The 25,699-nt window shown below is 50.5% G+C and overlaps 1 protein-coding gene across 1 annotated transcript in view; it reads left to right on the top strand.

Annotated features, from left to right (window-relative positions):
• ST8SIA2 (ST8 alpha-N-acetyl-neuraminide alpha-2,8-sialyltransferase 2) overlaps positions 1 to 23,188 on the top strand; it is a 65,673-nt gene extending 42,485 nt beyond the window's left edge. The window contains exons 5-6 of the mRNA XM_035024064.1: positions 4,355 to 4,648; positions 19,865 to 23,188. Of these exons, the coding sequence (XP_034879955.1) occupies positions 4,355 to 4,648; positions 19,865 to 20,150 (580 nt within the window). The 3' untranslated portion in view covers positions 20,151 to 23,188. The remainder of the gene's footprint in view (positions 1 to 4,354; positions 4,649 to 19,864) is intronic.
• Positions 23,189 to 25,699: the final 2,511 nt, after the last annotated feature.

Below are 25,699 nucleotides of genomic sequence, written 5' to 3'. Positions count from 1 at the left end.
TTAGGAATACTGTCTGTGCTCTGGCCCAGGGCCCGCAAACCCTGACCAGCCCAGGAGTCAGCGGGAGCGCATTCAAGGGTGGAGTCATCAGGGGTGGGGCCGGAGACTCTGCATTCCTAATGTCCGGCCAGCTGTGGTGCGGCCTGCACTTGGAGAAGCACGGCCACAGCATGCTTTCCTTCCCCCGGGGGTCGTGTCCACACCTGTCCACGGGTGCTTAGTAAAGAGGGCCCTGACGCCAAGGAGAGAGCTCCCCAGAACAACACGTGGTTGTCCTCTGACCTTTAGGTCTGTCTCTGTGTGTGGCTCGCACACAGCTGCATGTTTTGGGGGGTGGACTTGAGTGATCTTTTAGGACAAAATTACAAAGGCGCACTGTGACAGACGCCTCGTGATGCTGAGTGGCAGCCCTGGCCACCCCCCCCCACCCCACCAGGGGCCACTCCTCTGGGCTCTTCCCACCTTGGGGGGATCACCCACCTCAGCCCGGGGGATCCTACAGGCCACAGCCCCCACCGAGAGGAAATGGGGTGCGATGCTGTGGCCACTGCCTGAGTCGGCATGTGTGAGTGTGCCTGGCCGGTGTCTCCCACAATAGAGCACACTAAGTGTCATTCCCTGCCCTGCCTTTCCCTGGGGTGCAGGGAGGTCACCCCACGATTCCACATCACCTCCCCTGTAGCATTTGCCTGTCTGAATGAGAGCTCTCCATGAACCCTGTGTCTCCACCCCACCCACCTCACGCTGACCATGAGCTCCCCCAAAGCAGGCCGCTCCTGTCCATCTCTGGACGCCAGTCCAAGCCTGTGCCTGGCACAGATGAGGGGCTCTGAGCTCTATGGGATAACAGACACCAGGAGGGTCCTGATGGGATGTTCTCGGTCTCTGTCAATTGAAGTCTTCATCACTTTGCCTTGCTCTGTGTTAATTGGGCCCCTCCTCTGTGTGGGAGACACCAAGACCTTGCCCCCTCTCAGAACACTCTACCCTGAACAGTGGGAAGATGCCCTGCATGCAAAATGCAATGAGCTTGCAAAACGCTCAGCCTTCCTGGGGGAGTTCAGGGCAGCCTTCTGGAAGAAGTGGCATTCGAGTTGGCCGACGTTGGCAAATGAAAAAGGTGAGCAGGAGGAAGGAGCATGAGGAAAGGCATGGAAGTGAGAATAACTAGATTCATGATCGTGGAGGCTGGGGCTTGACTGAGCCCACTGCCAACATATGGTGCTGCTGGGAACTGGGGCGGGATGGGAGGGCTGGTCCCCGCAGCATCCACGTGGGCCTGCAATGGCAGGTTGAGGAGACTGCCTGACTCGGGGTCATCTATGTACAGAATAAATTCCCAGATGTTTGCGGATGAAAACTTCATTGTGTGCTCACCCTCACACACTCACTCACACAAACACATACACACGTGCACACCCACCTTCAATAGGGAGGACCTAATGAACCAATGCCCCTTCACAGACCAATCACCACCCTCATCATGCTCATTAGGCACTTAGCATGTACCAGGTATAATTCGATGCACTTCGTGTTTATTGCCTTAGGTAATTCTTGCAACAACCCTATCAGGAATGTTCCATTTTGGGCTGGCTTCTGAGATGCAGAGAGCCACAGGTCCACAGCACGCACTCGGGTGACCAGGCTCAGGCTGTGGGTCTAGGCAGTCTGGCTCAGAGTCAAACATGAGCCGCCTCTCTCCCCGGCAGATTGCCCCTACCCCGTACCTGTGGCCCTGCCTGTTTCTGGAAGGGACAGATTCCTTTCCAGCCCAGAGTCATGCCTATCAAAGCAGTGCAGCCTACCTACAGACCCCCCACCCAGAATTTGCTCTGGGAGGCCTGGCTTGCTGTTAGATCAAGCTTACTCCCAACCTGATTCCCCCCTACCACCACCCCCATAAGGAAAATTGCCCTGTGAGGGAGGGGCACAGCAGGACAGAGCTGCCCCCATCATCTTCACTCAGGAAGTGACCCTGAGACATGATCATGGGACTAGCCTGGCCCTCACAGCCCTCTCCTGCCTGGAACACCTGCCATGAGCTGGATCCCATGTTGAATGAGGTGGGGAGCCTGCCTCAGGTTGCTCGCAGCCCCAGGGCTCCTCCAGAGTCTGCAGTAGGGCACTTGGACGACACCCCGACTGACCAGTATTGTAGCTGGGCATGCACTTGCCCGTTTCTTCTCCCCTGGAGAACCTGGAAGCCTACTGGGGGCAGGCTCCACATCACTTCCTTCTCTGCCTCTCCTGCAGCCCCCACTGGTCCATGATAGACTCAGTAGATCTGAATCACATTGAATCCACTCCCCTCTGCTCTCAGGACCTGGAGGTTGGCCCCGGGGGAGGCCCCAGGCTCTCAGGAAGGTCTTGGAAGCCTGGTTTAGCCAGGCTTCAGGACTGTAGGGATAATTGTCCCAAACTGGTGGCCATGATAATGATACTCCATTTCTCTGGCATCTGAGGCAGGGGCCCCTGAAGGTGTCCCAAAGCATTTCCTCCCCCTTGTAGAGTGTAGCCACAGTCAGAGATAGCAAGGTCAGGGTGGGGATGGGGACAGTGGATATTTTAGGAGGTCTAGTCTGAGCACAAACAGGCTTTTGAGTCAGACACATCAGAGACTGAATCCTGGAGGTTCTCTTACTAGCTCTGGGCCTCTGAGCAAGTTATGTTGCAAATTCTGGCCTTGGTTTCCTCATCTGTAAAGTGAGGGTGATTAATACTGAGTCTGAATAAAATGAGCCGACCTATGTTAAAGGACCAGGGGCTGGCACACACCAGGAGCGCAAGGATGTTAGTTTTCTTTCTGATCATGCTACTTTTTCTCCCCAAATGTTAAAGGAAGAAAGTCCTGGCTTGCAAAGAGGGTGAGTGGTGTCTCTCTGGATTTCATCATTTGGCAATGACCTGTGCCCCTGGTCTTCATGTCTCTAGCCTCTGTTCTATAAACACTTATTCTAGTTGCTCAGACTTAATTCCATTAGTCAAAAGGCTCTTCCACCATCAAATCCTCCATGCAGGAAGCAGCCAGGTGTCCCCTGTGGCCACCCCAGGGTGCACACCCAAGCTGGACCCATGAAGGTGGGAAGGTTCCCCACAAAGCAGGCCTCTGGTGAGATATCAAAGGTTGCCCACCCAGGGTCCCTGTCGAGTTCAGCACGAAATTGCAATGGCCTTTTATAGTTTGTCCTCCCAGACCCAATTCCATCCAACCCAATACGTACTACAACTTCATCTTATTGTTGTCTATCTGTTGCCTAAAATGCAAATTTATCATGTTACTCTCCTGTTCAAGAATCTTCCGTGGCTCCCTTTTGCCCTTGGAACCACATCTGTGACATGCAGTCTCTGCTTGCTTCTCCAGCTTTGTCTCCTCCACACACTATGCCCCAGGCAGAGCAAATCACTTGCCCCGCCCCCAGATACCCACACTGTTTGCCACCTCTATGCCCTTAGATACATTTCTTGTGCCTACAATGCACAGTGTTTCCTAAACTGCCTGGTCATAAGAATTACCTGACGGGCTTGTAAAAGTGTCAGTTCCTCAGCTCACCTGTTGAATCTGGGTACCCAGGTGAGAGACCTCAGGACTCAGTATTTTTAACTACCGCCTGAGGTGATTCTTCTGCTCTGCAAGCTGGAGAAACACTCTTCTAATTGCCTCATCCTCAAAGGGACTAATGCTCATCCATCCTTCTAGATTTCCCTCAGTGGTCACCGCCTCTGAGAATACCACCTAATGCTCCTCCTTCCCATAATAACATGACACTAGTTCACATTGAGATCTTCGTGTGGTCCAGCAGTGTTCTGAGTACTGGGTACGTAGTGACTCCTTTAATCCCTGGGAGGGGGTGCTCTTGTGATCCCCGTTGCAGCTAAAGAAACCATTGTGCATATTCCTGAGCTGTAGGGAAGCTCTTAGGAAGCACAGAGAGGTTGAGCGGGTTGCCCAGAATCACACAGGTAGAAAGTAGCAGAGGTGGATTCTGAACCTGGGAGTGTGCCTTCAGAGCCCTCACTGTTACCTAACGTGGCCAGGTCACACCTGCCTGTAGCATGGTCGCCTTGTGGGCTGAGGGCTGGCTTGCTTGCCTCCTTCCTCCTTGACTAGATCTGGAACTCCAGAAGGCACGCATTGTACAGCCCCAGGGACTAGCGAAGTTCCATGTGTGTGGTAAGAGCCTAGTAAATGTGTGTGTCAGGGAAGAAGAAGCAGGGATGACTGGAGCGGGGAGCAAGGGGGGCAGTGCTGGAAGATGAAGAGGAGGGGACAGGAGGTAAAGGTTGGATAAAATGAACTACAGGCAGCAGCATCTCATCTTCCCCAAAAGAACTGTGACGCCTTTCTCTCTGGCAGGTGCAACCTGGCCCCGGTGCAGGAGTATGCGCGGGATGTGGGGCTCAAGACTGACCTGGTGACCATGAACCCCTCGGTCATCCAACGGGCCTTTGAGGACTTGGTCAACGCCACCTGGCGGGAGAAGCTGCTCCAGCGGCTGCACAATCTCAATGGCAGCATCCTGTGGATTCCAGCCTTCATGGCCAGGGGCGGCAAGGAGCGCGTTGAGTGGGTCAATGAGCTCATTCTGAAGCATCGCGTCAACGTGCGTACTGCATACCCCTCTCTGCGCCTGCTGCACGCCGTCCGCGGGTGAGCGGCCTCTCCACGGGGCAGGGGGCAGTCAGGGAGTCTGGGAGGGGCTTGGTGGGCAATATTCCTCTCCCAGATGCACCTGCAGCCCAGCTTACCACTCAGCAAGCCCCCAGGCCTTTCTGCACTTCCCTTCCTGGAGAAAGGAGGGGGGCTGGCAAGTGGGTTTCCTCCGGCATGCCAGTTTTGCCCAATCCATAGTGCCCGCCCAGAGAGCTGTGTTGAGAACAGTCCTCCCATTGTGGCTCGGGGGGAATAAACCATGAGGGGCAAGGATGGAAGGAGGGAAATGTGCTGGAAGCTCTTGCAATAGTCTGCGTCAGGACTGATTGTGGCTTAGACTGGGGTAATCGTAGCAGACAGGCATCAGGTGGCACAGATCAGCTGGAAACTTTGGAGTAGAGGCCTCAGGATTCGCTGATGGGTTCTATTTAAGGACCTCAAGGAGGGCGAGAGAGAGAAACATCCAGGATGGCTGTTAGGATTAGAGCTTGAGCATTTGGGTGTGCATGTTTGGGGCTATTACGTTTGGGCATATTAAGTTTGAGACGCCTGTTACAAATACACCTCTCCACACTCCTGACCTTGCAGCTTGGGATCAGGCCTTGCATCCATTTTGCTCATCCAACCACATGGCAGTTCACCAGCCTGCGTCCTAGCGCACTACACGGACCCCCGCTGACATTGAAAGGCTCTTTACTGGGGCCCGAGCATAACTCAGTGTGACCCTGGGAAGCTCTCTGACCAACCCACAAAGGGGTCTGGCTGTCCTCACAAAGGTAACCCCCGAATCCCCCGAGCCTGTGACCAGCCCTGGTCTCGTTAGGGTGGGTTGCCAGCACAGAAACCCATTACCCCCAAGAAAAGCCGAGCAAGACATTCAGTAAGAAGTGGCCACACTTGTGGCTGATGGAGCAGAGTAACACCTGATGGACACAGGGCTCACTGGGCCACATCCCTTATCCTGGAGTTTGACCTGTGAGGCCTGCCCTGAGCATCCCCTTCATCCCTGCTGTCTGTCATGGCAACCCCCATCTCACAGAATCTAGGCTCCATGCCTTAATTGTTGTCTCTGCCTGGAAGGAGCAAAGTCTTTGCATGGTTTGGGGGTCAGAGGGGACGAGAGAAGAAGGACTAGCCCATGGTAAAGAGAAATAGTCCCTCGGACAGGGAATGGACTACTACCTAGAAGAAATGTATGCAGTCAGAGCTATTTCCAGCTATAATTGACTCACTTTCATCTGTCAAAATAGCATTAAGCACCAGTAGTAAGCCCTTTAAACAAACAGGCTGTTAATCCTGGGATGGCAACATCTTCCCTTGCAGGAACTCCCAGGAGGAAATACTGCAGGAAAGAACGGGGCTGGTTTCTGCTTTTAGCAAGGGGAGGAGGTGGTGGGGAAGAGGGTTTCGGGGGCCTTGGAATGGATTTCCACCAATGGCCCTCTCCCTCTGCAGGGTGCGGGGTCCAGTTGGGCATTACAGGAAAGGTGGGCAGCGTCTGTAGTGAGAGCGAGGGCTTGCCCAGACTTGGTGGGAACTTCCCCAGTGTTTGCTACAAGAGAAGGAACGGGCTGGGGGGATGGGCGAGGCACGCAGAACAAAGCCACGGAAGAAAAGACCAAGACCAAGGGTTCGTAGAAAAGATGGCTGAGGAGGAACCTGGCCCAGAGGCAGTCTGGTCTAGCATGACAATCATGGGCTTTGGAGTTAGGGACACCTGGGTTCAAATCCCACCTCCATTACTCAGGTGGTGGAACAGGTCCCTTGTCTCCCTGAGCCCTGTTTTCTCTGTCTCTTGCTGAGGAACACTGCCTACATCCGAATGTGTGTCCTGTGCTGGCCAAGAGAGACACACAGTCAGTCATGGCTATTGCCACCAACCACCCAGCAAGGGATTAGACTTGTCCTGTAGACTTAAGAGGTAGAAGTAGGACCAGAGGTTGAAACCACAGGAGGAGCATATATTTAGGCTCAGCTTGGTAAAGGATTCTGTAGTAGAACGGTGGACAAAGTCAAATTCACCTGTCAGGAGTTCTTCACCTCAGAGTTCCAGTATGGTCTGTAGCTTACAGAATAGTCTTGTTTCCATATTTAAAAACCTATCATTCAATAAACCCTCTATTTATGAGGTGGAGGGGATAAACTTTTTTACTGCGGTAAAATATACACAACATAAAATTTACCATTTTGACCACTGTTAACTGTGCACTTCAGTCGTGTTAAGTACATTCACAGTGTGTGAAACAAATCTCCAGAACTTTTTTATCTCACAAATCTGAAACTCTATACCCATCAAACAACAAGTCCCCTTTTCCCCAACCCTCCCTCCCTCTAGACCCTGATACGGTAAACTTTCTACTTCGGTTTCCATGAATGTGGCTACTTTATATTCCTCATACAAGGAGATTCATACTGCATTTGTCTTTCTGTGACTGACTGATTCCACTTAACATGATGTCCTCAAGGTTCATCCATGCTGTAGCCTGTGTCAGAATGGCCTTCCTTTCGAAGACTGAATAATATTCTGTTGTACATATATAACAGATTTTGCTTGTCCCTTCATCTGTCGGTGGACATTCAGGTTGCTTTCACGTCTTGACTATTGTGAATAGTGCTGTTGTCAAACTGGGTGTGCAGATATCTCTTCGAGACTCTGTTTTCAATGGCTGGATCATATGGTAGTCCTGTTTTTAATTTTTTAAAGAACCTCCATCCTGCTTTCCATGGTGGCTGCACCATTTTATGATCCACCAGCAGGTGCACGAGGGTTTCAGTTTCTCCATATTTTCCCTGACACGTGTTATCCCATTTCACCACATCTTTGCCAACACTTGTTATTTGGTAATAGCCCACTTTCACCACTTACAAGTGTACAATTCGATTAGAATAAATTGGCTGTTAGAGGAAAATGTAGTGGAAAATTTTTATAACCTTGGGTTTAGCAGTGGTTTCTTAAGTATCAAAACACAGGCAACGAAAGAAAAAAGAGATAAAAGGGACTTCATCAAAACTAAAACTTTTCATGCACTAAAAAGCCAACATATTCTGAGAGGGGGAAAAACCCACCCACAGAATAGGGGGAAATAGTTGCAAATCATGTATCTGATAAGGGATAAATATCCGGAGTATATGTGGAACTCCTACAATTCAACAATACCACAAATAAATCAAACAACCCAATTTTTAAATGGGCAAAGGACTTGGATGGACTTTTTTACAGAGAAGATACACAGATGGTCAATAAGCACATGAAAAATGCTCAACATCACTCATCATTGGGAAATCGTAAATCAAAACCACAGTGAGTTACCACTTTCCACCCCCTGGGATGGCGGCTATCAGAAAAGTGGGAAATAACATGTGTCGGTGAGGATGTGAGGAAATAGGAATCTTTGTGCCTGCTGGTGGGAATGTCAAGTGGGAATCACTTTTGAGGCATCTTAGTGTGTTCGTTCTGCAAAGGAGGAAGTTGATGCCCAGATGAGTTGGGTGATTTGTAGGAGGCCACCAAGCCAGTGAGGAGCACAACCAGGAACTGAAGTAGAGCACCTCACTCTGGCCAGGGCACCAGAGGCAGCAAATTCACACCCAGACAGTTCTGGGTTTGGGGACCCCATCAGCTCAGTGGGCCGGGTGCTGTCACACCAGAGAAGTGGTGTTAGGAGACCACAGAGGGTAGCGGTGTATCAAGACTCCCTGGGTACATGGCAGTTCTTCTGAGTCTGGGACAGCGTTCCCACCAGGCAGAACAAGCTGAAAGGTCAGAACACCCCAGGGTCCCACCAAACACCAGCGGGCATCTGAGGCTTGACACAGTCTTGTGGAACCGCCTATCGAGGCTCACAGTGTTGTTCGCCCCTTGACCTCGTCTTGGCCTTTGCCTCCCTCGTTCGCTTGACTGCTCCTTCACATCCAAGCCATCTTTCCGAAGGAAAACAGCTGTCCTCAGATAGCAGCTGTGCATCCACACACTCTGAATGCAGCTGGGTGGCTTGAAATACCCAGACATGTCCATATACAAGTCATTGTGCTCCTAGGGCTGGTTTAGTGTCCCTAGTCCATCCATTCGTGGGGAAAAATCTGTGAGATGCTCTAGTAACAGCAAATAGGCTTTTCACGAAGACCAAATGAAATCATTTATATAAATCACTTTAGAGCCCAGGGCTGGTCATATTACGTCCATCTAGCACTACAAGCTGGCACATGGTAGAGCCAGGCTTCATGTGAAGAGACCACATGACCACAGTTTCAGTTCTCCTGGTTAAACAATCTCCTCCTACACTTTTGTGATTATTAACCTACTTTTTATTATTAATTGTTTAAGTTGTCAGTGCCTTGAGGTCAGGATAATGGCACTTCATACTGCATCCCTGACCCCTGCATAGTGCCTGATACTGAGAGAGCATCTGGTGACTGGTCAGGGGGTCCCCAGTGACCTCAGATTGAAGAAGGACATGTAGGAGAATAGATGAGGGGCACAAATAACCATCCCTAACACTGCTGTGCTAGACACCATGCTAAGAATTATGTCATGTAATGAGAGAACTAGAACCAACATCCTATTTTAAAGACAACAAATTGAGCCTCAGGTGGTAAGTAACTTGTACGAGGTTGCATGGCTGGTAAGAGACAGATCAGGACTCCTCCCTTGCTCCTGATCACCACCCATTTGCCCCTGTGAATAATAACCAGGAAATAATGACAGGGACCCTAGAAGAATAATGTGGGGAAGGCCAAAGCCAGAGTTTGAGCTTATGAAAATATTAAGAAAAACAGAAAGGGGGCTCCTGGGTGGCTCAGTCAGTTGAGCCTCTGACTCTTGATTTCAGCTCAGGTCATAATCTCAGAGTGGTGAGATGGAGCCCTGTGTCAGCCTTCGCGCTGGGCATGGAGCCTGTTTAAGATTCTCTCTCTCTCCATCCAATCCTCTCCATCCACCCCTCCCCACCCCTCCCCCCACTTAAAAAAAAAAAAGGAAAGAAAAACAGAAAGTGTATTTTATGTTTCAAGTAAAAAGAACCGAAAAGTTAAGGACAGGCAGTGTAGAGGCTATGAAAGACAGATGGGAACTGGACTCTTGGTTCCTCTTCTACACCTATCTTCTCAGCAAAGGAGAGCTGTCTTTTACCTGGATAGCATAATGAATGAAGCCTTTGGTATCACTTACAATCCCACTTCACTGCCCTAAACCAGGGGTTCTCAACAATGGTCCCTGAACCAGCGGCATCAGCATCACCTGGGTAGTTGGTAGAAATGCAAATTCTCAGGCCCAGCCCAGGCTTACTGAATCCAAAATCGTAGGTCTGAGGCCCAGAAATCTGCATATTAACAAACCCTACAGGTGATTCTGAGGCACAGTATAAGTTTGAGACCTCTACTCTCAACAAAACCAAGACCTATTAACATCCCAGGAGATATCATGCACCAAGACCACTGAGCAGCTGGCCCTGATCTTCCCCAAATCATACAAAATTGGAAAAGGACAATCTGGAATTGGCCATCCCTACCCCAATTTTCTAAACATGGGGAAACAATGGACTCCAGTGAGCTTGTTGTCAACCCCAAGCCAGAGCTTCAAAATGGTTATCAGTGCAATGGCTCAGGAACACCTGAAGATGAAGAAGCAAATATCAAGACCAGATGTCCTCATGGGAAAACAGCAAGGCACACTGCTCCAGTCTGCTCTTCTGAAGGAGGGCAGTAGACAGGTACCAGGATCAGGGTAGTCATTTCATATCTTGGGTTAAGTCAGATACTTTGACAAAATATTTCTTGAGCAGCACGGAGAACTGTGACATTTCAGGGAGTAAAAGGGAGCAAATGTTAAGTCTCTTCCTAGAGAAACTTTGTAAGATAGATACTATTTTCATCCCCATTTTACTCACAAGGAAACAGGCTCAGAGATGTTAACTGAATTGCTCCAGGTCACTCAGATGAGGAGGAGGGAGACTAGAACCCATGTGTATGGGTTTCAGTTGTGTCTACTGCCATCCCCCTTCTCATGTCCTTGACAGACTGACCACAGTCTGTTGACCACAGACACCCAAAAGACTAATTAATTAAAGGTTGACTTCGTGGGGATCTCTAAGAACACACCACTGGCCTCCTGTACTGCCAACTGTCCCCATTTTTACCAATGACTTAAATGAAGGCATCAAATGTCTCCTTAGCCAGTTCACAGAAGACACGACTTTGGGGGGATTCCTAATAATTGGGACCTCAGAGTTGAATCCAAACTTCTTTTTGATGGGCTGAAACAATGAGCCAATCTAAGAGGGAGAGATTTAATACGGACAAATGCAAGATTCTGTACTTAGGTTCTAAACAACTGTACAGGTACAATGAGCAGTACCAACCAGCAGCAGGCATGTGGCTGCTCAAAGGGTAAGATGATCTTAGATCACAGTGACGGATGTATAATGGTTTGAGAGTCAAGGAGGTCAGCGATGACCTTGGTCGAATCCCACTTGGAGAGGTTTTGGGTCCCAGTCTGGAGATGGACCACAGTGGCAGAGAAATTCAAAAGTCAAAAGGTTTAGGGAGAGAAGTATCCAAGGAGCATGAGAGCAATCTTTCTTCAGTTAGCAAACATTTATTTGCTATAATCTAGAAGGCTCCAGGCCTGTGCTGGGGGAACACAAAAATCAATGAAACAAGGCTTCTGACCTTGAGGGGCTCACAAATTTGGACTGCAAGGCTCCAGGTGTAGAACTAGGGTTAAGAAGTCATCTACACGGAGTCAGGTTTCATCTGGGCCCTGGGAAGAGCATTCCAACAAACAGAGGTCATCTGAAATGAGCTTGGTTGCCTCTTGTTCCGGCAGCAGTGAATGCCCCTTGCTGGGCCATGACTTGGAAAATCCGCATCCTACAGAGTTAGTGGATGAGTCTGCCAGCACTGTAACAAAGAACCACAGGCCAGGTGGCCTAAACTGGCAAGAGAAAGTTACTGTCTTGTAGATCTGGAGGCTGGAGGTCCTTCTGAGAGCTCTGAGAGAAGAATCTGTTCCAGGCCTTTCTCTTGTGGAGGACCATCTCCATCATTATCTCTGTGTGCCTGTATATCTCCAAATCCTCCCTGCTTATAAGGCCATCAGTTGGATTGGAATAAGGGCTACCCTAACAACCTCATTTTAACTTGCTTACCTCTGTAAAGACCCTTATCTCTAAATAAAGTCCCATTATGATGTACTGGAGGTTGAGCTCCACAGATGAATTCTGAGGGAATATAATTCAACCCATAACGGTTGGGCTAGAAGGTCACCCTTTCCGCGCAGAGATTCTTTGGTTCATCAGACCTGTACCAGGAGAATCTCTAACCACCGGGTACTCTGGACATTCCTGCCCATCTGAGGCAGTTACTGGGCCTGGGCATCTCAGGGAGGGGGCAGTGTGGTGCAGAGAAGGCCTGCTCTTTAACTCTTACTGGCCCTGTGCCAGACTGAGCAGCTCTTCCAGGGGGCTTTGGGCTCTGCCAGCCTGCAAGAGTGGCACAGTGCCCTGGCTGGCTGTTGGCAAGGGAGGTGAACAGCCCAGGGGAAGGACACCCAGGCAGCTGAATATGGCTGCAGGAAGGGGAAAACTCTGGTCCGCAGATGGTAGTGAATGGCTCAGATTCAATTACAACAATGAGGAAGGCTGTGACCCACAGAGAGGGTGGCCCTCGGGCAGGAAAGCAGCCCATTGCCTGGCCCCATTTAGCCACCCAGACCACAGGCCTGATGCAGAGGAAGCCTGTGAATTGGTGCTTAGTTAGGCACCCAAAGTGCTGAACATCAGCCCTAGAATGGCAGGGATCCAGCAGGTATCCCTGCCAGGGCTGGAGCAGTGGGTCAGCAGAGTGAGCATTGCTGCCTGGCAGCAGGGAGCAGAAACCTGCACGCTGGACAGGCAAGGGAGTAAGCATGGTGCAGAGAATGAGGCGAGACCAGCGCAGGTTGGAGGTGTCCCCTCCCAGGCATGCCCATCGCCGTCCCAAGAGCATGTCCCCAGGGCCAGTCCAGCAGCTGGGTTTGCAGAGAATGAGGCGAGACCAGCGCAGGTTGGAGGTGTCCCCTCCCAAGAGCATGTCCCCAGGGCCAGTCCAGCAGCTGGGTTCCGGTCTCCTTCAGGGGACACGGAGTGTGGAAGTATATTCCACGGCAGTGATACATAGAGAAAAAGAGAGAGGTCTGTGGTATGAAGGCACAGATGGCATTTCGTCATTTTTCATAGATTATCTCTATTTTTTTCAAATAGCAATGCACATAGTAAAAAGAAAAATCCAAACAGTATAAAAGGATTTAAAGTGAAAAGCGAGTGAGCCCTCCTCCACAGAGGCGACCTGTTACACTGGTTTTCTGTGTGTATTCTTCCAGAAATATCCACTTTTACACATAAGAGAGCATGTTTTAAGCATTGTACCTTGCTAAATTCTGGAAACTATTCCACATCAATACACACCACCTTGCTCTCCTTCACAGTGTCTGGACCATAATTTATGGGAGCAGAAGCCATTGGTGGGCATCGCGGGTTTTTCCAATCTTTGGCTAGTATAATCGGTGCTACGGTGATCATCTTATACCAACATCTGCACACGTATGTACATCTAGAGGCTCGCTCTTTAGGCGTGCCATCGCTAAAAAGAGACGCATGTAAGTGTTGTTAGTTTTTATAGCGGTTACCAAATTGCCCTTCCTGGAGGCAGGTACCGATTTACACTCCCACCTACGATGATTGAAAATGCCTGCTTTTCCATAACCTCACCAGTGTGGTAGATTACCGACACTTGTTCTCTTTGCCAATCCAGTGGAAAATGCCATCTGATTGTTGTGTGAAATTGGATTCCTTTAATTATGAATGAGGTTAATTATAATTTTTTTTTCGCATTTGGAGTGGTATCAGTTTAGATACCAGAATCCAGCCAGGAGTTTTCACCCCCAAGATGTGGTCTTTCTGGATCCCTGCTGGGCCAGAGGTGATCCCTGTGGGTGAGCCACAGTCTCTCAACTCCCCTGGGGACCCCCCCATGTAGCAGGAGGAAGCTCTGAAATAATCAGCGTCATGATTTTTCCTCCTTTCTTTTGGCAACAAACGGTCTAGGGCACCACCAGCCTGCCTTTCGCATGTGCAGACCTGTGGGTTTGCGGGAAAGCCAACCTCCTTGGCTTCTGCCAGTGCCCCCCCCGTCCCCAAGGGAGACACTAGCCTCTGCTTGCTCGTTTTCACTCCTGGCTTCATTAAGTAGAGATTTGTGGTGCACCCACTTTGCGCGTGAGCTATGCTAGGATCTGGGGTTATATAGGAGCAGGAAGTCAGTCCACTGGCTCACAGAATTGTAACTTGTAGGGGAGGAGAAAGTCAAGTAAATGAATAATGATAGCATAGAGTGATAAATGCTATAATCAGAAAAGAGCAATGTACAGGGCACAAACCCATCCGGGAAAGTCCGGGAAGTAACATTGAAGCTGAGACCATAAGGAGGAGTTGCCAGCCAGGAGAACGGGGAGTTGGTGGTGTCCTGGTAGGAATGAAGAGGGTCCTTACAGCCGTGTGGCTGTGCAGGCCAGGTGGTGGGAGGGATCTCAGGCCCAGGTCACAAGGACTTCACAAGCCCTGCCGAGGCCACTGGATGTTGTCCTGGGGACTCCAAGAGTCTCTGGGGAGTTTTTGGTGGCATGGTCATCCTTGAAGTTAACCTTGCTTACTTGAGTGAAGGGCACTGGCTTGGATAAGCATTGAGGCCTGGGGACCAGGAATCTGCCTCAAGCATCCATAGGACTTGGTCAGCGCTGCATTCCAGCCCCAGATTTTGAGACACAACCCCCAGCTCTCCATGCTCTCAAAGCTGGGCAGCCTCATCCTGAGATGTTCCCCAGGATACCAGAGCCCTAGGCAGTGTTCCCAAGGAAAAGACGGCAATGGGCTATGGGCCCCCAGACCAGGGCCCAGGCTGCTGATGTGGATAATTGGAGACCAGGGGTCTGAGGGCCCTGTCCCATTTTGCTGCTCATCTCACACAAAACATCCCCAAGTGTCCCATGGCAACCACCTGTAAGGCATTCCTGATCCTTAAGGGACAATATGAGCTATGTTCCACAAAGTGCTTTTAGCGTCTTAGAGAAAGCCCTTTGGGTCTCTTTTTCCAACAGTGGCAGCCACTGTGCTTGCCCAGGAATCCAAAAGGACAAATGTGCTTTGGAGATGATTTTGGCAATCCTCATCTGTAGCTGTCCATGCTCATAAGATACGGCGCTTAATCGTCTTGGCGATTGGGGTAACCAATTCGAAAAATAATTACTGCCTTCTTTGAGATTACTTTGCCTTCTAATTAAAATCTCAAGACTGGGATATGAAAGGTGCATTGTCAATACAACGTTCCCGGATGCACCCAGCTAACCTCATTTGGAAAGGCAAAATTAATTAGTTTGTGTTTTAACACCCAGCTGTTATCCTGAGGAAGGAAATCGTCTACAAGTCGGCCACACACACAGTCTCTAAATTGGCCAGAGCGACTGAGGGGGATAGAAAGGAAACCAAGGGTGATTTGTTCCCGCATAACTCAGTCAGCTCCTATTACAAGCTGCTCATTAAACGGCAACCGCGCGTCCCTGTCAGACATGGCTCAGGAGTGTTCTTGTTCACCCGTGGAGGCAGAATGGGAAATAAGTGGGTCCCTCCGTGCCACTGAGCTCCCCCTTCATTCTGGAGCCTCCTTTGCTGTTAACACCTCTCCCAGTGATTGATTCTTGGGGGGAAGCCGGCAGCGGATCCGAGAGGGTGGGCACCTCTCTCCCTGTCCCCGACGGCCGCAGGTACAAAGCTGCCTGCCCTGCTGGTTTCCCTCTTCCTCCTTTTCGACTTCTTCCTATTTTCCAATTCCATTTGAGTCAGACATTTGCTGAGCACCATGGAAGCCAGGATAATAATGGTTCTAGGCTGTGCGACAGTCACGACCCCCCAGCCCCTCGTGGTTTAGCACAACAGAAGCTGATTTCTCGCTCAGGCAAAGTGTGAGAGGCAGAAGAGAAGGTTGGCCCCCAAGGGACACACTTCCTGTCACAGCCTATTGGCCAGAACTGGTCGCGTGACCCCAGCCCCATTGCAAGGGATGCTGGGAGGTGTAGGCAGGCACATGGAGTGTTTGCTGAGCGCTTCTGTCCCTGCCACAGTGCCCTGGCTGCCTGGTGCATGCAGCCAGGTGCCTCTGAACCCCCTCCAGGAGTGTGAGGCACGGCTCCTGCTCCCGGGGAAATGCCCACTCTGTTCTGTGTGGGAGGCCAACCCGTACAATCGTGAATTATCAGGCAGGATTGATAAGCACAACAGGAGAAGTAGAAGCAAATTTCATGGTAATGGGTGGAAGTGATTACCTCAGCATGAACTAGGAAGAAGAGGGTGGGACAAAAGGAACATTTCCAGGAAGATGTAATGCATGTGCTTAGTTTTGCGGGGGAAGGGGAAGACAGTTCACGGGGACATGAGGAGGAAAGTCACATCTGCAGGCAGGGCACAGCCCGCGTCCGTGTAACCTCAGACCTCCTACAGATCAAATTCTTCCCTCCCCGTCTCTGAGCACAGCACTGATGTCCTGAAAAGAAATTCATTTCCGAAAGCCTTCTCACGCTAAGGCCTTACAATCAGAAAATAAACAAACCACAAATCCCTAATACGGCATTTGTGACCGGTGTTAGGACTTGAATTTGCTCAGGGAGCAAACAGCGCTATGCTCTCAGGCAGGGACACTGCGGTGGCTTGCACTTCCCTGGGGAGGGTCAACAGCCGCTAAAGCTGGCTCATGCCAGGCGCGACCCTCCCAGAATCGCCATGGGGTGGAAAAGGCCCAAGAACCAGGAGTGGGGAGGCTAGGCTGCGTTTTATCTAAGCCCTGTCTAACCAGCTGCGGGAGGAGCGCCTCTGCTCGGGCCTGTCTGCCTGGACTCCCACGTTTTCCTCTGGAACCTGAAACAAGAGGACACGTTCAACCTAGGAGGCCCATGGATCACCCACAGATATGGTCTGTTGACTCACACAACAGGGCCTCAGATGATGTTTTAAAACTTTTTTTAATTAGTTGCCAACATTCAAAAATGTGGAGAAATTGCATAAAAATCCCCATCTCTGATACACACTTTGGCCCTACTATACTGGACAATAATAAAACTGGCTACCCCTTTAGATGCCACAGTCCCACCACTCCCTGTTGCCTTGGCAACCCTGAGGCCAGGCATTGGTTTTCCCTACACACATCCCAGCTCTCAGCTCACTCAGTTACATCCCCTGCCAGGCCACTGGGCTAGACAAGTTCCCCGGGCACAATAATCTTTAAAACTTGACAACTATTCCTGAGGCTTACTCTTTTCCCTTATTTTCTCTAAATATACCTCATTCTTAGCAGAACCACCCACCAGTGAGAGCAGGACTTCTTAGCCTTGGCTACACATTTGAATGACTGGGGGAGGTTTTAAAAATCCCAGTGTCCGGGCGCCTGGGTGGCTCAGTTGGTTAAGCGACTGCCTTCGGCTCAGGTCATGATCCTGGAGTCCCGGGATCGAGTCCCACATCGGGCTCCCTGCTCGGCAGGGAGCCTGCTTCTCCCTCTGATCCTCCCCCCTCTCATGTGCTCTCTGTCTCTCTCATTCTCTCTGTCTCAAATAAATAAATAAAATCTAAAAAAAAAAAAAAAAAAATCCCAGTGTCCAGCCTGCACCCAGAGGTTGCACTCAGGATCGGTCCTCTAAAGCTCCAGGTGGTTCAGTGTACAGCCTAGGCCAAGAAGCATTGAGTCAGAACCAAAAATACAATGGACTAGCTTAGGAGGGGGGTGAGCTCCCCATTATCGGAGTTGGTAAGCCAAGGTGGATGAGCACTTCGCAAGGATGTGTGGGGCGATCCAAACATCAGCTGCTACTCTCCTGGGATTCTTCCCTCCTTCCACTTCCCTGCCTTTGCCCCTCAGCACCCTCCCAAGCTCAGCTCAGCCCCATTGAACCTACAGTGTGCACATGATCTAAGAAGGGCACCTTATCTCTTGAGCCTCATCCTCAGCACCACGCACCCCCTAGGCTTTTCCTTATTACTTCCCAATTGTGTTTGTGGTTAATGGAGCCATTGTCTAGCTCCCTGCCTTTGTCCCCTCCATCTGATTCTGGGTTGAAAAATTCAGCCACAGGGAAGTTTCTTGGCCCAGACAGGATGAAATAGGAGGAGATGCAAGCAAAGTGGTCTTCAGCTGACAGGCTTACGACAAAAGACTGGTTGTCTAGAGGCTCTCCTGGAGGTCGGCACAGTGCCCCCGAGAATCATGTTCATAGGATGGGGTGGGGGTCCTTGAAATATGTTTCATTATATCAAATATTACATTATTTACTAAAATTATATGGGTTACTAGGAATCTGTAACCTTGTCTGTTTCAAAGGCTAACACCTCCTCCTCCAAAAAAAAAAAAAGGATTTAAAGTTAACTTTCTGGAATGTCTTGGGGTTTCCTTTTTGGGTCTGCAGAAAGAACCACTTGCAAAAGGAAGGGCATGCTTGATCTTCTAGAAAATATTCCCCCTGCCCACCCAATTTTCCCTAAAAGCACTGCGAAGAATATGAAACAGTTTCAACTTTCAGCAATGTGTAAAAGTTTTGCCTGGCATACTTTTGCTTCTGGCGTGAACGTAATTGGTTCGTTTGACTATATAGTCACACCTGTCACTGTGCTGAGGTGTCATCAGGAGCCGAGCTGGGCTTGGGGAGTAGATGTTTCTCACAATGGCAGGTGGAGCAGGTGCGATGAGGCGCACAGAGTTTGAGGACAGAAAAGCACGGCCAGTGTCTGGTATGGACCACAGTAGTGAGGAGTTGGTGGTAAGAAATTCCATCTTTCCACCAAGGTGTACGCATTGCATTTAAAGGGATTCAGCTTTTTATGAGAAATAAAGAGGTTAAACCACACATCCCAGTGAGTTCTAAATCCAAGCAGAAGAACCACTGTGGAAAGCCAAAATGGTGGCAAAGAGAATGGACGTTTTCCCGCTTCTGGAGAAACATCTAGATTGTGTTGAAACTTGGAGATGCCCTGGTCTGTGGCCCATCATCGTATAGAAGTGAAAAATTAGGTCCAGCAGGGAGAAGTGACCTGCCCAAAAGCATGCAGGTAGCTGTTGACAGAACTTTCACTTGAAACTCAGGTCTAAAAAGTTGGTAGCTCCCCAGACCTCTGTTTCCTAGTCTGTGGAATGGAGACGGGGTCTTCATCACTGCTGTCTTGGTTAAGGTAAACTGAGACCCTCTATGTGCAGAGGTAGCTCAGTGCCTCGCCCAGCACTGGGGTCCGTTAGCCCAATGCCATGCTCTTCCCAATTCTCCATAGCTCCTCTCATTACCCCTGCCAGATTCCTAGGTAGGAAGCGGGAACTCTCATTTCAGAAGGGGATATGCCAAATGCCATGACAGGCCTTGAGAAGAGATCATGGCAGAACCCGGCTTCACTGGGCAGAGCACCGTCTGGTGTCCCCTTAGCTCTCAGGGAAGCCACCCAAGGTCAGAGGTGGGCAACCCGCATCAGAGGGGTGGGGGTCCTGCAGGCAGGGATGGGAAGGAAATCGGATGATGCTCAAGGGACAAGGAAGTCAGTCTCTGCTGGAGTCAGGAATGGTGACATGCAAAGGGAAGCACCATGGGACCCTCCACAAGGGGAAGATGGGGGCACCATGCAAGAGCCACCCCTTTACAGGAGGTCTGCATGCGGCAGCCCAAGCAGCAGGCTGCCACACCCACGTGTGTCATCTGTGGCGCTCTCTCTCTCGTGCTCCCACAGCAGAGGCCAGGAGCATGGCTGCAAAGCCAAAAATATCTACCAGCTGGCTTGTTATAGAAAAAGTTTGCCCGCCCCCACTTTAGATTTCAACAGGCCTGAGCCCAGGTCAAGGTCCTGCCCTTTCTACCTAGGTGACCTCGGGCAAGCCACTTTTGTATCTGAGCCTCATTTCTGCATCTGTACCTACTACCAAGCTCGTCATGTTTCCATAAAAATCATATATGTGAAAATTCACGATGTAGGGAACAGTTCTGTTGCTTAATAAAGGTTGGTAGTCAGTCCCCTGAGAAGGGAACTGGGAATCAGTGGCTGGATTGGTCTCCACCGCTCCTGGAGTGGCAGGAGGCAGGCTGCTGGACAGGTTAACATTGTCCTCTTCCTGGAAAGGATGATTCACAAACTCATATTTCTTTTTTTTTTTTTTTTCCAGATACTGGCTGACCAACAAAGTCCACATCAAAAGACCCACCACTGGTCTCTTGATGTACACACTGGCCACACGTTTCTGCAACCAGATCTACCTCTATGGCTTCTGGCCCTTTCCACTAGATCAGAACCAGAACCCCGTCAAGTACCACTATTACGACAGCCTCAAGTATGGCTACACCTCCCAGGCCAGCCCCCACACCATGCCCTTGGAGTTCAAGGCCCTCAAGAGCCTGCATGAGCAGGGGGCTTTGAAACTGACTGTTGGCCAGTGTGATGGGGCCACGTAAGGTGGGCTCCCCGTGGGACTCAGTGGCTCACATTTCCTGCCAGCTACACCACAGGCAGATGGGAGTCGGGGTGGCGCAAACTGTAGAACAAGCAGGCTAGTGGTTTTCTTTGTTAAAGTGTAAAACAGTGACCAGAATATATATATCTATACCTGCATATATATATTGACCTGAGTATTTATAACTGTGTGGTGTTCATCTAGCATTAGGCAGATAAGCCACAGGAAGAAGGTGTGGAGAACCCACCTAAACTGGATTGAGACTCAATCCATCTTTAGGGGCAGAAGGACTCGACATGAAAAGAAGCCAGTCCCATGACTTTGGATGACAAACTGCCTCCTGGGTTGGACAGATCTTTGGGCTCATGGATGAATGGAGAGCCACCTCTTGGCAGCGACCCTGAGCCTCTGAGACACCTGGATTCTGGGTGAGCCAAGACCCAGAGGGGACAACTTGACCCAAGTCTAAAATGGTGCTGTTGACAGAGGAGAGGAGGTTGAGGGGTTCAGCCTGGCAAAGAAGTACAAGGACCTCAAGAAGCAGAGGCCACTTCAGAGGCGTGGGCCTTGTTCCACAAACTTAGAGTTTAACTGTCCGAGGGACGATCCACGGTGGACCCACCTGTCCCAGACAGGCTTCCACAGCTATGAAGAGAAGGCTAGAGAAGTAACCATGAACAGTCTATACTCTGGCTTTGCAAGAACCACCAAGAACCTGGACAGAGCAGGCAGATGACCCTAAAGAGCTGGGGTGTTCCCCTGGCATTTTGGAAAAATTGAGATCTCCCGCTCAGGGGCAGCACTCCACCCCACAATAAGGCAGAAGAGTGTCCAAAACGTGGTGGTTTGGTGGATGTTCTTTAAAGCGACTAGAGTCCACCAAGGAGGAAGGAACCCTGGGATTTTACCCGCTTGGTTACCCCCTTCCTGCTTTCTTAGAATGTCACATGAGGGACCATACTGTCCCCTTCTGCCACCAGAGAAGCCACAGCAAAAGCTTGAAAGGGCCCTGTCAAGATAAATGTCATCCTTTTTAAAATACATATGATTGCCTTTCTGGGTGCCTCACAGAGCCCCAGAGTGTGAGACCTGAAAGGGTGTTAAGCACCTCGCTTCATTTCTCTGTGACCCCTCTGTTTCCTTTCTGCGTTGTGCACTCGAGGGGCCTCTGCAGCCATTTCTCATCATCTTCCTATCCTGATGGTCACACTAGCTGGCACTGAGCTCCAACATGGAGCTTCTCCAGTCTGCAGGGAGAGGCTCCAGTGTCCACCCCCACCCCCACCTACTCATCCTCCACACAAAGGCAATGATTTTAGAATTTCACAAAATCCTTTTTGCCCCCTATGAAGATTAATAGTGAAGACTTTTTCTTTTTTTAACCCAAAGCCAAATGCAGTATCCAAATACTGGGCATAATCTCCCTGGGGAAATCTGGGCTCCATGCCAATCACTTAGGGGCTGGAATCAGAGGTCACATATAGACAAGCATTAGGCGGCTTGATTTGTTGGATGTATTCCCTTGCCTGATAAATAACACTGTTTTAAAACATATTTGAAAGATAAGTAAAAAACCATTATCTTGAAGGTGAAGGGAGTTAAGAAAAGGAACCGAGATCTGCTCCCAAGCACACGAGACCGGACATAATTAATCAGCGGCAATTCAGACCAGGACGTTTGCTCTAAATTAATGGCTGGCGGGCAGCAAACGGAGGCAGTGGGAGGATGCTCAGAACCATTCACCCCGCACGTGGGTGCTCCAGCTCCAAACCCCAGCTGCGACTGCTCCCCTGCATCTCTTGTGTTTCTTCCCTTGTTGTCCTTCCTGTTCATGCTTCAAGTCTGAGATTTGGGATTTGCATTATAAAATGAATATTTAAAAAAGCAACAGCCCTAACAGCCTCTGTGGGAACTGCATGGTTTGGACTCCCTCGCAAGAAGTGGAAATAATTAGTATCATATTTTACACTTCTCCAGAGCCTTTCATCTTGAGGATCTCACAGGCCCTGGAAGACAGTTAATGTCTGAAGCTGGCAGTGCCCTGGGGAGCAGGTAGAACTGCCTGGGCCTCCTTGGATTAACCAGGGCTTTGGACTCCAGAACGTTCCAGTGGTGAGTCCTGAGGGGAGCTGGGATGGCAGGTCCTGGGGTTGGCCCACGCTCCGTGCACCGGCCGGCAGCCCGCCCTGTGGGGCAGTTCAAGGCCAGAGCTCCATGGAAGAGCTAGTTTTCCTTCTGTCCCATATTGGTCTTGGTTCCTTAAGCAGACACCAGTGGCTGTTGAAGTAGAAGGAGCCCTGAGAACCTGCCCTGGGAAGCCAGGACCATCCGCACCCCTCCGTTCCCCAACTCACAGGTCCTGCGCTGCCCAAATGCACTGACCACCTGATGACAGGGGCAGAAGGACTCGACCCACCCCGTCCTGCTCCTCCACCTGGGCGCACAATCAGGAGGCAGCCTGTCCCCTCTGCCTGTTTAGGGCAGCTAAATGCACAGGCCAGCTAGCCTGGGTGGCCCCGAGGAGTCCCAGCCTGCCCCTTGTCCCTGCCACCCTGGTCCACTGCCCTGTAACTGCAGTGGTCACGGCCGTCCTGGGAGCAGGAGACCCTTCCAGTCACCTCCTGTTGACTGTTAATCAGTCCCCAATCACCCTGCCATCACCCACCCTGGAGCCTCTCAGACCTGCAAGCTCCTCAAGCCCCCAAATAACCACTCCCCTCCATCGGCCACCTCCTTGGCTGAAGAGAAGGAGCCATCTGAAACGCCAGCTCCCCTCCAGATCTCCTGATCCCTTTCCTCCCCACGCCTCTCCTTCCTCCCATTTCTGAGGACGTGACATCCGTCCTCTGGGCAGTGACATTTTCCCACACACCCCAGCCACTCTTCTGCCACCTCTGTCTGTCCTCACTTCCACCAGCACACACTCTTCTCCTCATCCCGGCTCCTGCAGCCTCTTCCCTCCCCTTCCCTGCACCACCAGCCCCGGGAAGGGGTCTCCGATGCTTGCGCTGCCGTCCCCCATGACCTACCTAGCCTCCATGCTCCAGGGACCTACGATTCATCGCCCTCCATGTTGCTACATCAAAAGACCCCTTGTCGTCACCAAGCTCCCCACATCTCTGGGCTCCACAGCGACCCCTGCTGGACACCCGTCCCCTCCGTGCCCAGGATGCCACGTACTCACAGTGTTTCTCCTCTCTTCCAACGTCTCTTCATCACTTATTTATGTATTTATTTATTTATGTATTTATGATTTATTTATTTCCACCCTTCCCTTGATCTAAAAAGGACCCGAGGTGGGTCAGACCATTATTTCCCTCCCTCCGCCTTGCCCCACCGCACGGACACTCCCTACATTAGTGCCTTCCATTTTGTCCCCACCCCACCTGCTCTAGACTCCATACATCCGAAGCCAAGTTTATCATCTCTGCTTCCCCTTCCTCCACGATCCCCCGTCTTCTTGATAGAATCCCCGTGAGCCTCTCAACCACCCAAGTCTGAGACCCTAAAGTCATCTTCGACTCTTCTCTATGGGTTCCCTTGTCACCCTTCCCCACCAGTGCTGCCCTTGCTTCCCTTGTTTGCACAATTTTAGCAGCGTTCTCTTCCCTACCCCTCCCCGTTTCCCCTCTGGGCATGCTTGCACATCCCCGTCTGTCCTGCACATTCATAGTGATTTTTATCTCTAGCCATTTAGAAAACTTTAAAAGTTCCTGGCCCACAAAATAAGGTACAAATCTCCACCCTGACATTACAGATTACCCAGTAAGGCCCCTTCCTTCTTTACACCCTGCACTGGTCCCTAGAGAATCATCATTTTTGGAAGAGGTGCCTGGTTTTCCTGTCTCTGTGCCTTTGGTCTTGCTGTTCTCATCTCCTTGGACCCTCTCTTCTGTTCCCTTCAAGGCCCATGCAGAAACCACATCTTCCATGAAGCCCTCCCTGATCTACCAACCACTGGGATTTCTCCCTCCGCTGAACCACCGTAGCACTTTATTTGTACCTTTCTCATGGCACTTACCATATTCTGCCTTGTATTATAGTTATTGTGCACTTGTCCTATGACCGTTCTTAGACTGTAAGCTCGCCAAGGGCAGGGACTGTGTTTTATTCATCTGTGTCCATCACAGCACCAGGAGTGGTGCAAAGCACACAGCAGTTGCTTAATAAATGTTTGTTGGATTAAATCCTTAATGCCTGTGGAGGGCTATATAATTAATGAGGTCATTTTGCATCTGTAATGTCATAAGAACCTCCAAAAAAATCACATGAGTTGGGCAGACGCAGAAATCATTATTCCTATTGGATGGGTCATAAAATTGAAGCAAAAAAAACCTGTGTGAAGCCCCATAGTTCACTAGCAAAATTCACACGCCGGTCTTATCCCCACTCCATGGTATCTTCTATTAACCCCTGTGGCTGGGTCACTGTAAATTGGAAACTGACCCCAAGTCTTGGCTGCCATGGGTCTGGGATCACCTTCACAGAGTCAGACAGACCTCAACATGAACCCCAGCTTGTGTGTGCCCATCAACAAAGGCAAAGTTTCCCTCCTTTGGGGGGAGGACAAAAACCATTCAGGTTTTACCAGGCCCAGGGGGTGGAGCTGTGGGACCTCATAAATCATTCCCCTTGCTGTTGTCACGGGGTACAAAGCCATCCGTCCAGATGGCAAAGAGACCAACAGCTCCAAGGGGCTGTTGTTTGATAAATCTCTTCATGCCTAATTAAAGCTCCCCTTCCAGAATGAATGGAACAGGGGCATTTGTTGATGCCGGTCAGATGGGACTCCAGACGTGTGTGCTGCCTCATGAATGCCCTTAATAGCATCCCCAATGACACTGACAGCCTGCCCTAGCCCGCCTGTCTCTCAGCAGCACTGCTGGATGTCATCATTCCTTCCTGTCTTCATTCCCATCCTTCTGCTTCCCCTCCCCAGGGCTCTTCCCTTCGGCATCCACCAGGAGCCTGGTGAGCCTAGGGACCTAGGTGGCAGCTCTTCTTGGGAACCTAAGCCTTGACTGGGGTAATGTGGTGGGATGGCAGGAAGGGAGAGGGTGGGGAGAACTCTGTGCCATCTCTCCAAAAAGCAAAAACACCAGGGTGCTCTGTTCCAGTGGCAGGTTATCCACAACAGAGGGCGGCTGGAGGGGTTTCCATGATTACTATATGGAAGCAATGTTTTTGTTGCCCTTGGGCTTCATGGAGATTCATATCCATCCTTAGTGATCCAGGTGGTGGAGCCAGTTTCCACATACTGTGCATCAAGCCATCCAGCCCGGGATCATCCAGTTTCCAGAATCACCCCGGTTGTGGGTAGCCACAGCCCCACGAAACCACCCAGCGAGATCACTAAACGTCCCTTGTGGCCCTTCTTAGTCTTCCTCACAACATCCCTCCCCTCCCTAGAACCTGGGGTGTGAAATGGGTCACCCGGGGGTTCCAAGGGCTGTGTCAGGAAGGACCCAAATGCTCCAGCCATGACCCCATATTCTAATATTAAAGAGGCTTCTCCAAAACTGACCCAGCAACAGCTGCGAGCAGCCAGTC

The sequence above is a fragment of the Mirounga leonina genome, unplaced genomic scaffold (assembly GCF_011800145.1).
Source record: "Mirounga leonina isolate KUSES-001 unplaced genomic scaffold, KU_Mleo_1.0 Mir_178, whole genome shotgun sequence".
NCBI classification, from domain to species: Eukaryota; Metazoa; Chordata; class Mammalia; order Carnivora; family Phocidae; genus Mirounga; species Mirounga leonina.
This window is presented reverse-complemented; position numbering and strand designations above follow the sequence as displayed.